Consider the following 12,439-nt stretch of genomic DNA (forward strand, 5'->3'; position numbering starts at 1 on the left):
TTGGGTCGGGAGTTGAGGTCATAAGAGGTGGGCAGTGGGGAGCTAGGGCTAGCGGGGCTGTGGGTCGGGGTTGAGGGGCAGTAGAGAGGTGGGGGGGATCCCAGGGCGTATGGGGGCTGTGTGTCAGGGTTAAGGGGCACCAGAGAGGTGGGGGGCAGTGGGGGAACCCAGGACTGACAGGGGCTGTGGGTTGGAGTTGAGGGGCAGTGGAGAGCTGGGGGGGGCAGTGGGGGAGCTCAGGGCTAGCGGGGGCTGTGGGTCGGGGTTGAGGGGCACCGGAGAGGTGGGGGGGAGTCCAGGGCTAACGGTGAGTCTGGGCTGAGGGCCCCCAGCCCCATAGCGCTGTTGAGTGACCAGCCGGCTCCGCGTGGGCCCTGGCCACATGCTCGCACTGCCTGTCCCTGCCCGAGGGGGGCGCTGTGCCTGCGCCAACGCCCCAAGGATGGAGCTCGCACTCGAGGCAGCAAAACAGGAAAAGCCGAGATGGTATCGAGGGGCGCGGCACACCCTGGAGACCCTGCCCCCTGGTGCCCAACCCCACCATGCCCCACGGCGACACCTGCTCCGGGCAGCCCTCCAGGGTCGCCACTGACCCCTTCGTGGCCCCATCTGTGGAACCCCCAGCGGGACCCGGAAGGGAGATGCCTGCTCCAGGCCCTGTCTCTGGCCAGCGCCCAAGGCCCCCACTGAGCCTCGCCCCCACCTCCATTCCTGCAGGGGTCACAGGCACGAGCCCCGCCTGGGAGGCCACAGCGCCCCGTCTCCGGGAGTGGCGCGCGGGGTCCGGGGAATAGCGCCGTGGGTCTGGGCTAGGCACTGGAGATTTGGGGGAGCTGAGCGGCCCCCCACTCCCACTCCCCAGCAGGAGAAGGGGGGGATTTCACAGGCAGGGAGCCAAGCAGAGTCTGGCTCAGCCCCACAGGATGGGCTGGAGACCCCCCAGTCCAGAGCCCTCGCCCGGCCCCCGAGAGGGCCCCAGCCCCGAATCCAGCACACAGTAGGGTCACCCAGATGGCAGGCTGATGCTGGCAGCTGGGGGCGGGGGGAAGCGTCCGTGCATCTGGCCGGCCCCGGGGGACAGACGCCACGTCCGGCTTCCTGTGGCTGCAGCCGGGTGGGGGGGCCGGCACCTACCTGGGCCGTGGCGCGTCTGGCGCTGGCTCCTCCGGCGCTGCCACCCACGCCGCGCTGCTCGCGCTCTCCCCCCGGCAGGAAGCTGTGGCGGGCAATGAGCTCCTGGCAGGAAGTCATAGCGCTGAGCGAGCGGCAGGTGTGTGAGGTTCGGAGGGGGCCTCCCCCACAGGGGCACGAGGGCTCACGCTCTTGTGCAAGGGGGCGAGTGGCTCACCGAGGAGCAGAGCTCACACTCAGGGTGGGGGTGCGGAGTGGGGAGCAGAGCCCGGCAGCACGGCCAGGAGTCCTGCCCCCGGGACAGAGAGCAGCAGCAGGAGACCTAAGAAAGAGTTTAATGGGGTGAAAACATGGCAGCTGGAGCGGGGGCAGGACTCCAGCCCCCTACAATGCAATGGGAACCTGTATGACCTTGCGGGGGCAGGCTGTGAGGCCCCCCAAGGAATCCAAGAGCCCCCCGCTCAGTCCCTAAGCCCCTCCCTGCGCCAGGGACTGGGGTGTTAAGTTGCGGGTGGGTCCCTGGCTTGTCCCAGCCCAGGGTGCCCCATCCACAGGGGGCTCCACGCTCACATACAATACCATCCCCCCAAACTGGCACAGTTCGGCCTGCCCTGAGTCCGGCCCATGGGGGGCAGCGATAGTCTCTGCCCGGCTGGTGGCGCCCGGCCCCAGCACCAGGGGTGCGGGTGGCTCTCAGATGAGGACACTGGAGACGGGCACTTTGGTGGATCGGCCACGCTTCGGCACCACAATCCGGTCCTCCGGCTCGGCTTCCTCCGGCAGCAGACCTGACGGGGGGAAGGGGGAGAGTCAGGGGGCTGACAGGGTGGGCAGTGGGGCAGGCCTGGTGGGGGGAGGGGGAGAGTCGGGGCGCTGACTCGGTCAGGGGGCGCTGGGGGTCAGGGGCACACGTACCCTGGGTGCTGAGCTCGGCCCGCTTGCGGTCACCCTGGATGAAGAGCACAGGTGTGTGGGCCGGGGGGGGCGGCGGGAGGTGACAGGGATAGGGGGCAGCAGGAGGTGATGTGTTTAGGGGTCTGGGGGACGTACCCTGGGTGCTGAGTTCGGCCCGCTTGCGGTTGCCCTGGATGAAGAGCGCAGGTGTGTGGGCCGGGGGGAGCGACAGGAGGTGATGGATTAGGGGTCTGGGAGGCGCTGGGGGACGTACCCTGGGTGCTGAGCTCGGCCCGCTTGCGGTCGCCCTGGATGAAGAGCCTGTGGGGGTGGGGCGGCGGGAGGTGATGGGGTTGGGGGAGAGCAGGAGGTGATGGGGTTGGGGGAGAGCGGGAGGTGACGGGGTTAGGGCTCTGGGGGGCACTGGGGGACGTACCCTGGGTGCTGAGCTCGGCCCGCTTGCGGTCGCCCTGGATGAAGAGCCTGGGGGGGTGGGGCGGCGGGAGGTGATGGGGTTGGGGGAGAGCAGGAGGTGACGGGGTTGGGGGAGAGCGGGAGGTGACGGGGTTAGGGCTCTGGGGGGCGCTGGGGGACGTACCCTGGGTGCTGAGCTCGGCCCGCTTGCGGTCGCCCTGGATGAAGAGCGCGGTGGCGAGGAAGAAGCCGCCCCCCAGCACCCCGGCGAAGGCGCTCAGCATCAGGGCATACTGCAGACTGTGGAACTCCAGCAGGTAGGACGGGGGGCGGCCCCGCTGGATCCTGTCGCTGATCTGGGGGGCAGAGAGGGTGAGTGGAGCCACCCCACAATCCCCAGCACCCCCCCAGCACTGCGAGCTTCCCCCCAGCAGTGCCGCTGCCGCGCACTCACCACGCCGATGAGGTAGGGGCTGCCGGCGTCACCCAGCAGGTGGGACATGACGATCTGGAAGGACTCGGCCGTGGAGCGGCGTGTAGGGACCACAACATACTGCGGGCGAGAGGGGCCGGGTCAGCACAGGTGGGGGAGCCCTGCCCCCCATCCACCCTGCTGTGTGTCTGTCTGCCCCTGCCTCTGCCCCTCCCCCTGCTACAGGGTGGGGTGTCGCCCCCAGGGGCTGGCTCGGGGGCAGGGAGGGAGTGGGGGGTTGCTCAGAGGGGCTGGTTAAGGGCCGGGCGGGGGAGGGTTGCTTGCAGGGGCTGGGGTGCAGGGTGGTTGTCATTCCCAGGGGCCGGCTAGGGGCCGGGGGGGTGTCGTTCCCAGGGGCTGGCTAGGGGCGGGGGGGCTAGGGGGAGGGGGTGCGCTTCCAGGGGCGGCTGGGGGGCGGGTCGCTCCCAGGAGCCGAGGCGGGGAGGTGTTGCTCCCAGGGCGGCTAGGGGTGACGGGGGTCGCTGCCCAGGGGCCGGCCAGGGCCGTTGGAGGGGTGCGCTCCCAGGGGCCGACAAGGGGCCGGAGCGGGGGGTGTTGCTCCCAGGGGCCGGGGCAGCGCTGGCCCCATGGCTCCGGACACGCGGCCGCAGGATGGACTCACCAGCAGGATGTCCGCCACGATGGCCCAGTTCAGGGACAGCAGCGTCTCCCCAATGAAGATAAACACCTGCAGGGGGAGGGGACGGGTTACTGAGGCTAAGGACCCCCCCTGCCTCTCCCTCAGTCCTCCCTCCCCTGCCAACGCTGGGCACTCGGCACACGAGTGTGTGGAGTGCCACCCCCAGTCCTGCTCCTCTCGGTCCCAAGCACCCCTGGCCCCTCTCTCCTCAGTCCCAAGTGCCCCCCAGTCCTGCTCCCCTCGGTCCCGAGTACCCCCCAGTCCTGCTCCCCTTGGTCCCAAGCATGGCCTGGCTCCAGGCATCCCGCCTGCCTCCGGGACTCACGTAGGTGGCAACGCTGCTGCCCTGGCCCCCCCAGCCCTGCCCCCCAGGACTCACCTAGGTGGCAATGCTGCCCCCCAGTCCCCCCCAGACTCATGTAGGTGGCAATGCTGCTGCTCTGGCCCCCTCAGCCCTGCCCCCCCAGACTCACATAGGTGGCACCACTGCTGCCCTGGCCCCCTCGGAACTCACGTAGGTGGCGACGCTACTGCCCTGGCCCCCCCAAACCTGCCCCCACTGGACTCACGTAGCTGGTGACACTGCTACCTGGGCTCCCCCAGCCCTGCCCCCCGCCCCAGACTCACATAGGTGGCAACTCTGCTACCCTGTCCCCCCAGCCCTGCCCCCCAGGACTCACGTAGGTGGCGACGCTGCTACCTGGGCCCCCTCCAGCCCTGCCCCCCCCGGACTCACATAGGTGGCAACGCTGCTGTGCTGGCCCCCGCCAACCCTGCCCCCCAGGACTCACGTAGGTGGTGACGATGCTGCCTGGGCCGCCCAGCCCCCTCCAGCCCTCCAGGACTCAAGTGGGTGGTGACGCTGCTGCCTTGGCCCCCCCCAGCTCCCCTCCCTGCCCCCCGGGACTCACGTAGGTGGCGACGCTACTGCCCTGGCCCTCCCCAGCCCCCCAGGACTCACATAGGTGGTGACGCTGCTGCCCTGGCCCGCCAGCCCCCCGGGACTCACATAGGTGGCGACACTGCTGCCCCCCCCAGCCCCCCGGGACTCCCGTAGGTGGCGACAACGTAAGTGGCGACACTTGCTGCCCCCCCACCCCCCCCCCCGCCCCCGGACTACATAGTGGCGACACTGCTGACCCCCCACCCCCCAGTACTCCCTCCTGTCCCCCGGGACTCAACATAGGTAGCGACACTCTGCCCCCCCAGCCCCCGGACTCCCGTTAGTGGCGGACACTCTGCCCCCCACCCCCCAGCCCCGACTCACATAGGGCGACACTGCTTGCCCCCCAGCCCCCGGGACTCCCGTAGCGTGGAACAACTGCTGCCCCCACCCCCCAGCCCCCGGACTCACATAGTGGCGACACTGCTGCCCCCCCACCCCCCCAGCGTCCCTCCCTGCCCCCCGACTCACATGAGAGGTGGACACTGCGCCCCCCCCAGGCGCCCCCGGGACTCACGTAGGTGGCGTACGCTGCTGCCTTGCGCACACACCGAGGGCCAGGAAGAGAAGGGCGCGGAGCCCCCGCAGGCAGCGCACGGACCAGGGTCGGCCGGGTTGGCTCTGCGGAGCGCTTGGAATTCGACGCCCCCCCCCACGGCCCAGAAGCCCGTACACACAGTGCATGAGCCGAAGAATCAGCTGTTAACGACAGAGAGTCAGAGGGTCCGCGGAGAAACAGCCCGATACCGTGGTTCCGAGTTCAGGTCACGAGGGAGAACGGTCCGCCGACACCGTGGTCAGAGTTCAGGTCATGGGGAAAGAAACGGTCCCGATCACCGGTCAGGATTCAGGTGGTCACGGGGGAGAGAACGGCCACATCCGGGGTCAGCAGTTCAGGGTCATGGGGGAGAGAACGCCCCGACACCAGGTCGAGTTCAAGGTCGGGGAGAGAACGGTCCCGACACCGGGTCAGATGTCAGTATGGGAAGAACGCCCCAACACCAAGGGTCAGAGTTCAGGGTCACGGGGAGAGAACGGTCCCGACACCGGGGGTCAGCAGTTCGGTCACTGGGAGGGGAATCGCCACACATCACTGGTCAGATTTCAGAGGTCATCTGGAGGGAACGCCCAACACTGGGGGTCAGATTCAGAGGTACTGGGAGGAATGGCCCTCGCACCAGGGTCAGAGTTCAAGGTCACTGGGAGGAATTTCCAAATGCAGTGGTGTCAGAGTTCAGGGTCATATGGGAGAAAAAACAGCCCCCAATTCCAGGGGCAGAAATTCAAGAGGTCATTGGAGTGGAACGGCACCGGCACTGGGGTCAGAGTCAGAGCCAGGGCCCCCAGGGCGCTCACCTCTGCTGGGACTGAGATTTCCTGTGTCGGAGTAGGCCCGGGCAACTGCCCGTGGCCAGCAGGAGCGGTACAGGAATGCCGGGCCCAGCCAGACGCCAGCGACGCCGTCGACGAACGCCACTGCCGTGAAGGCCCAGCGACGGACAGCACGAAGCTGCGGCTGCGGGGGAGGGGGGAAAGTGGAGAGCCCCCCCCGAGCACTGATCCCTCCTGCTCAGCCAGCCCCCCCAAAGGTAGCGACCCCCTTCTGTCCCCCCAGCCCCCACCGCCCAGCCTCCACGGGAGGATCGATCCCCTCCCTACGCCCCAAGCCCCCCCAACCCCCGGAGGCACTCGAGCCCCTCCTGCTCCCCGCCGCCCTCCTGCTGACCCATGTCCCGATCCTCCCAGCCCCTACCCCAATTCTCCCAGTCCCCTGCCAATCCCCAGATCGCGTCCCCTCTCACAGCTGAGATACTGACTCTATGTGCCTTCACCCTCTACCCGCTATACCCTGCCTCCTCCCGAGGCCCCCACCTCCTCCTGGACCCAAAACTGCTCCTCCCATCCCTGGCACCTGCTGAGCACCCACAGTTCTCTCTCCACCGGGACCCAATGTGCTGCCCCACTCACTTGCGGCTCAGTGCCCTGATGTCAGCGGCCCAGGAGGTGTAGCGCAGGGGGGACTCGGAGTGACGCTCCACAGCCCCCCGCGGTGGCTCCCGCAGCACCGTGATCAGCAGCACCACAGCCACCACACCCAGCGCCGGTGTCACCTGGCAGGCGAAGAGGGTGACTCCGTGTCACCAAGTGGGGGATTTTCTTAATGTTTGGTATGAATATTGTGTGTGCCTTGGTTTCCCCCGGGTGTTGCAGTTGAATTTCAGATGGAGCTGCAGAAGGATCCCTCCATAGACAAGCTGAAGGGCCTTGCTGGCCGCAGGGCTGAGGAACCCTTATGGGGGGCTGCAGGGAAAGATTCCCTTCAGGGGCTGGTGGAGAGGTTCAGTGGGACCCTGAAGATGATGCTGAGGACATTCCTGGGCCAGCATCTGTAGGACTGGGATACGTATTCACCCCACCTGCTGTCCGCGTACCCCACGGGGTTCTCTCCTTTGCAGCTGCTGTATGGGAGGGGAATGAGGGGACCACTGGCTTGGGGAGGGCCGGACAGGAGAGGAAGGCTCCCCTGATGGAGAACCAGTGCTGGAGCATGTACTGACCTTCCAGGAAAAGCTCACAGGCTCATAGGTCCGGCCAGGGAGAACCTAGCCAGGGCCCCAGGTAGGCAGAAGCTCTGGTACGACCGCTCAGCCTATGGCACCGGGACCAGGTGAGGGGTCTTGTCCCGGTGAGGAAGAACAAGCTGCAATAAGCCCTGGGACAGACCCTTCAAGGTCATCCAGCAGCTGAATGAGGAGAACGACGTGGTAGAACTGCCCAGCCGGGCTCACAGCCACCGAGGGGACCAGGTCAACATGATGGAGCCGAACTGTGACAGGGAGAAGCTGGTCCTGGCCGTGTGTGGCCAGTGGGAGAAGAGGGAAGATCCCCTGGTGGGTCTCTTCCCTGAAACAGGAGCTGGCTCCCCTCTCTGACCAGCTAAGCCTGCCCAGCAGGCAGAGATCAGAGAGGTGCCGCGTGTGACAAAGTGGGAGATTTCTTCTTGAGGTTTTGCATGAATACAGTGTGTGACTCAGTTTCCCCATGTGTTACACAAGACCTAGATGGTGGGGAAAGGGAGTGTGGTTTTTGCTGAGACTGAGTGGGCAGGTGGGGCTGCCTTTGGCTGCCTGCCCAGAGACTGGCGGAAGCGTTCCATAAACTGGCAAGGGCGCCTGCAACGAGGTGGAGCCAGGGGAGGGGCACAGATCTTTTGCCCAGGAAAAAGGCAAAGGACATGGGGGAGGGCAATGGCCATATCTGAGGCTGGGCCGTCTGCTGGCTAGAGTTGGGGGGCCAGGGAACGAGGCTCTGCATCCCCCCATGACGGACTCTGCTGAATGTCCCTGATGTCTGTGCTAACAAGCCCTGTTCCACGCTGGGTTCCTGTCGACTAATAACCCCTCTGTGTCACATGGGCTGGGAGTCCTGGCTGGCCGTGGAGTTGGGGGGCAGGATCCTTTGGGGGGCATGTGAGGCTTCCTCAGGAGTCCCATCACTGCGGGGAGCCCCAGGGTGAATGGGGCTGAATGCTCCAAGGTCAGACCCAGGGAGGCCGAAGCCAAGCAGGCCTCTTGCGCTGGTGGGAGTGAGCAGAGTCATGCTGCCCCGGAGACCTGCCAGACTTCATTCAGAGCGGCCAGGAGATTGACCCCGTGTTCCTACCCAGGGCAGCGTTCTCCAGCCAGCCGCGGCTCGCGAACCTGGCTGGCCACCGAGTGGGGACAGGAGCCCACCCTTCCGTTAGGTGCTCCCTGTTCACAGTCACTGGGAACACAGCCCAGGGCTGGAGGGAGGGATCAGGCAGATGCTGGGTTTGGGGGTGATCCAGCCATCCTCCAGCCCCAGGGCCTCTCCTGTGGGGCTGGTCCCTAGGAAAGATGGGTCGATCCACATCTGTGTGGCCTATCGGAAGCTCAGTGCCATCACCCTGTCCAGTGCCTGCCCCATGCCTGGGCCTGATGAGATCCTAGCCAAGCTGGGGGGGACTCGGTACCCCATGACCAGAGATCCCACCAAAGGCTGCTGGCAGGTGCCTTTGGATCTGCCTTTATCATCCCCTGGGGCTCTGTGAGCTCCTGGTCCTGCCTTTCAGCCTCAAGGAGGCACCAGCGTCAGGGGATCAGTTACTAAGGGGGTGGATAATATCTGTGTCGTTAGCCAGACCTGGGAGAACTGGGTGTCCCAGATGAAGAGGGGGCTGGGTCATCTCCAGGAGGCAGGACTGACTGTAAAAGCTGGGACGTCCCAGGTGGAGATGGCAGAGGTGTCGTACCTGGGCCACAAAGTGGGGGGCACCTGCCTAAAGCCAGAGCCAGCCGAGGTGGGGGCGATCAGAGACTGGCTGCTCCCCAGACTGAGAACCAGGTTAAGAAGTGATTATTCCCTCTGTTCGGCACTGGTGAGGCCACACCTGGAGTATTGCATCCAGCTTTGGGCCCTCCACTACAGAAAGGTTGTGGACAAATTAGAGAGCCCAGCGGAGGGCAACAAAAATGATTAGGGGGCTGGAGCACATGACTTATGAGGAGAGGCTGAGGGAACTGGGACTGTTTCGTCTGCAGAAGAGAAGAGTGAGGGGGGATTTGATAGCTGCTTTCAACTACCTGAAGGGGGGTTCCAAAGAGGATGGAGCTCGGCTGTTCTCAGTGGTAGCAGATGACAGAACAAGGAGCAATGGTCTCAAGTTGCAGTGGGGAAAGTCAAGGTTGGATATTAGCAAACACTATTTCACTAGGAGGGTGGTGAAGCACTGGAATGGGTTCCCTAGGGAGGGGCTGGAATCTCCTTCCTTAGAATTTTTTAAGGCCCAGCTTGACAAAGCCCTGGCTGGGATGATTTAGTTTGGCTTGGTTCTGCTTTAAGCAGGGGGTTGGACTAGATACCAACTGAAGTCCCTTTCAATCCTGATATTCTATGGGTCTATGAAACGGGCCCAGGCCTTTACTGGGATGGGGGGGCACTGCCGGAGGTTTGTGCCCCACTTTATCTCCCTGTCAGCTCCCAGTACAGAGCTTTGTGAGAAGGGGAAGCCAGACACGCTGGTCTGGACTGGGCAGTGCTGGGGACTCTCTGGGCGCTGAAGGAGGCTCTGCTCAGGGGCCCAGTGCTGGGAACCCCCGACTTTGACAAGCCCTTTCTGGTGTTCACAGATGCTCCAGACACAGTGCTGGGCACGGTGCTGAAGCTAAGGGGGAGAGACCCTCCATCAGGTACCCGAGCAGGACACTGCTGCCCCGGGAGCAGGGCTATGTGGCCATAGAGAAGCAGTGCCCGGCCTGGGATGGACTCTTAAAAAGCTGCAGTCGGATCTATTTGTCCACAGTGAAGCACTGCCCACTGACCAATCGCCCTGACCTGGCTGCACCAGATGAGAAGGGCCAATGCCAAGCTCCTGAGGCGGAGCCTGCTCCTCCAGGATTGTGAGATGGAATGGTCCACGTGAAGGGGACTGCAAATGTTACAGCCGATGCTTTGTCCCGGAGAGGGGCCCTGAACTTCCCCAGGTCACCGGCTGAAGCGACCCTGCCCAGTTCGGTCTCGAAGTGGGGAGAGATCTGACAAAGTGGGGGATTTTCTTAATATTTTGTATGAATGTTCTATGGACCTTGGTTTCCCCTGTGTATTGCACAATTCATTTTGTGGTGGGGCAAGAGTGTTTGATCTTTGCAGAGATTCCTGAAAGGGGCACAGGACTCTGGAAAGGTTGAGAACCGCTGCCTAAGACCAGGTGTGACAGTCACCCAGCAGCTGTCTGGGCCCAGACAATGATCAGACACTTTGTAACTTAGCAACTGATGGCGGGGGTGGGGGGAGCACCTTTGGGATGGAGAACAGAAGTTTGCCTGGGAAAGATGACAAAGGGCAAGGAGGGGCCACTCTGGGTGTGACGGAGGGTCGTTGGTCTGGAGGGGAGAACCCGGACTCGACCAAGATGGACCTTGCTGAAAGTTCCTGCTTTCTCTGCTAACAAGGTCTGTTCAAGGCTGTGCTCCCGACAGCTTACTGGGACTGTTCTTCATGTTTTCTCTGAATACTGCGTGTGCCTCAGTTTCCCCTGTGTGTTATTCAAGTGTCTGGGGGTGGGATGAGGGTGTGTGATCGGTGCAGCGCCCCCCAGCGGGCAGGTGTGACTGTGACTGGCTGCCTGGGACAGAGAATCGCCGACACTGTCACCTGGCAGGCGATGGCCAGGCCCATCCTCTGCAAGGACCAGCCAGAAGTGGGAGGTGTCGACCAGGTGACCTGCTGGCCTGAGAAAGAGACAAAGGAATGGGGGGGTGCAGGGGTGGGCACAGGGGGTCTGGAGCCAGGCAGCCGTAACCAGGCAGCTCCTGTTTGGGACTCGGAGGGGAGAGTCCAGGACTCGGGGTCCTCCCAAGATGGGCTTAGCTGGAAGTCCCCGATGTCTGTGCTAAGAAGCCCTGTTCTGCACTGGGCTCCTGAGGGCTGATAGCCCGTCCGGGTCGCATGCTGGCTGGGAGTTCCGGCTGGCTGCGGAGTGGCGGGCGGGAGGGGGGCGGAGTCCCAGCTGGCTGTGGTGGGGGTGGCAGCCCACTGGCTGCCCCAGAGCCCCATCCAGGGAGACTCGCTGCGGGGAGCTCATGGGGTGAATGGGGGGCTGGACGCTCCGAGGTCAGACCCAGGATGCTCCCCCTACTGATAATGTTCCCTGAGGGGTGTCACAGAACAAGAGGGTCCTGTCAGCACATCACTCGGGGGCTCCAGAGCCCCGAGCCAGCTTTCGTGACACCCCGCCCCTGCCCAGCCCCCCAGACTCACCCGCAGGGCCCAGTGCCAGTCCTCAGCCAAGTCCTTCACCTTCGAGCCCACGATGTAGCCAAGCCCGCTGCAGGGGAAGGGGGAGGTTAGAGCCGGGACCCACTCCCCCCCAACACCCACACCCCACCACCCGGGCCTTACCCAAACTGCCCCAAAACCTGCCCCTCAACCCAACACCAGTGCCATACGCCCACTGTCCCCATCTCCAGGCTCCCATCCCCACCCTGCCCCTGGGCTCCCATCCCACCCTCACTGCTTCCACCGACTCCTCCATACTGCCCGCTGTGACCCCAACACCCCTTACCCAGCCCCTCACTTGTCCCTCAACACTCCTTACACTGACCCCCCGCCTACTGGGGGGAGGGGAGGGGAGAACTGGGACTCCTACCCCCTGCCCGGCCTGCCCTGTGCCCCCCAGAGCCCTTCACCTGCCAACGGGGATGGCGAAGTAGAAGAAGGCCAGCATGCGGCTGCGCTGGTCGCTAACGAACAGGTCGGCGATGATGGTGGGGGCGATGGTAGAGTAGCTGGCCTCCCCCACGCCCACCAGCCCCCGTGTCAAGAGCAGCAGCCAGAACTGCTGTGGGGGGGAGGGGGAGAGACAGCTCAGAGACAGCAATACACTCCGGCCTGCCGAGGGGCTGAGAAGCCCAGGAACGGGGACCTCACCCCCTAGCTCCTCATGAGCCACAGGCCTGGCCCGGCCAGCCCCCCGACCATAAATTCCCCATCACACTGAGGAGCCTGGAGATGGAGGAACTCAGTACAGGGGAGCGAGGGATACTCAGTGGGGACAACCCTACTTGCACCGCCTCACCCCGAGCACCATGGGGTGCAGCCTGCGCCCCACGCCCTGCAGGCACAGCTCCCTCCACACACAGCCCCCAGTCCCTCTGCATCACTCCAGCTCTCACCCCCTCCACCCCGCACCTGCCCTGTATGCACATCCCTCAGCCCCGCTGCACCCCCTTAGTCCTGGGGGAATTCTGCATCAAAAAATTAAAAATTGTGCACACAAGCTTTTAAAATTCTGCAGGTTTTATTTGTCAAAACAACTCTAGGTAATCACACCAGTTTCAATTATTTTGGTAATTTATTTCAATGTACCTGTCAGCAAGGACTTCTGAAACACCACAGACACACAAACAAATCCCCCCAGGGGTAC

At 64.3% G+C, this 12,439-nt stretch overlaps 2 protein-coding genes across 2 annotated transcripts in view; both read right to left on the bottom strand.

The window, feature by feature from the left end:
• LAT (linker for activation of T cells) overlaps window positions 1-1,389 on the bottom strand; it is a 16,966-nt gene extending 15,577 nt beyond the window's left edge. Inside the window, exon 1 of the mRNA XM_075064670.1 lies at window positions 1,135-1,389. The gene's annotated coding sequence lies outside the window, so the exon portion shown is untranslated. The remainder of the gene's footprint in view (window positions 1-1,134) is intronic.
• Window positions 1,390-1,450: 61 nt separating this feature from the next.
• On the bottom strand, window positions 1,451-12,001 carry SPNS1 (SPNS lysolipid transporter 1, lysophospholipid; the record flags this gene model as incomplete). Its single annotated transcript, XM_075064671.1, is given in 12 exon segments — window positions 1,451-1,919; window positions 2,624-2,795; window positions 2,894-2,992; window positions 3,534-3,599; window positions 4,232-4,251; window positions 5,033-5,193; window positions 5,851-5,908; window positions 5,911-5,980; window positions 5,983-6,010; window positions 6,463-6,605; window positions 11,275-11,341; window positions 11,703-12,001. Coding segments are annotated over 12 exon segments (1,278 nt in total), but the record flags the coding sequence as incomplete, so codon positions are not given.
• Between the last annotated feature and the right edge of the window lie 438 nt (window positions 12,002-12,439).

Source organism: Chelonoidis abingdonii, chromosome 4 (assembly GCF_003597395.2).
Source record: "Chelonoidis abingdonii isolate Lonesome George chromosome 4, CheloAbing_2.0, whole genome shotgun sequence".
Taxonomy (NCBI): domain Eukaryota; kingdom Metazoa; phylum Chordata; order Testudines; family Testudinidae; genus Chelonoidis; species Chelonoidis abingdonii.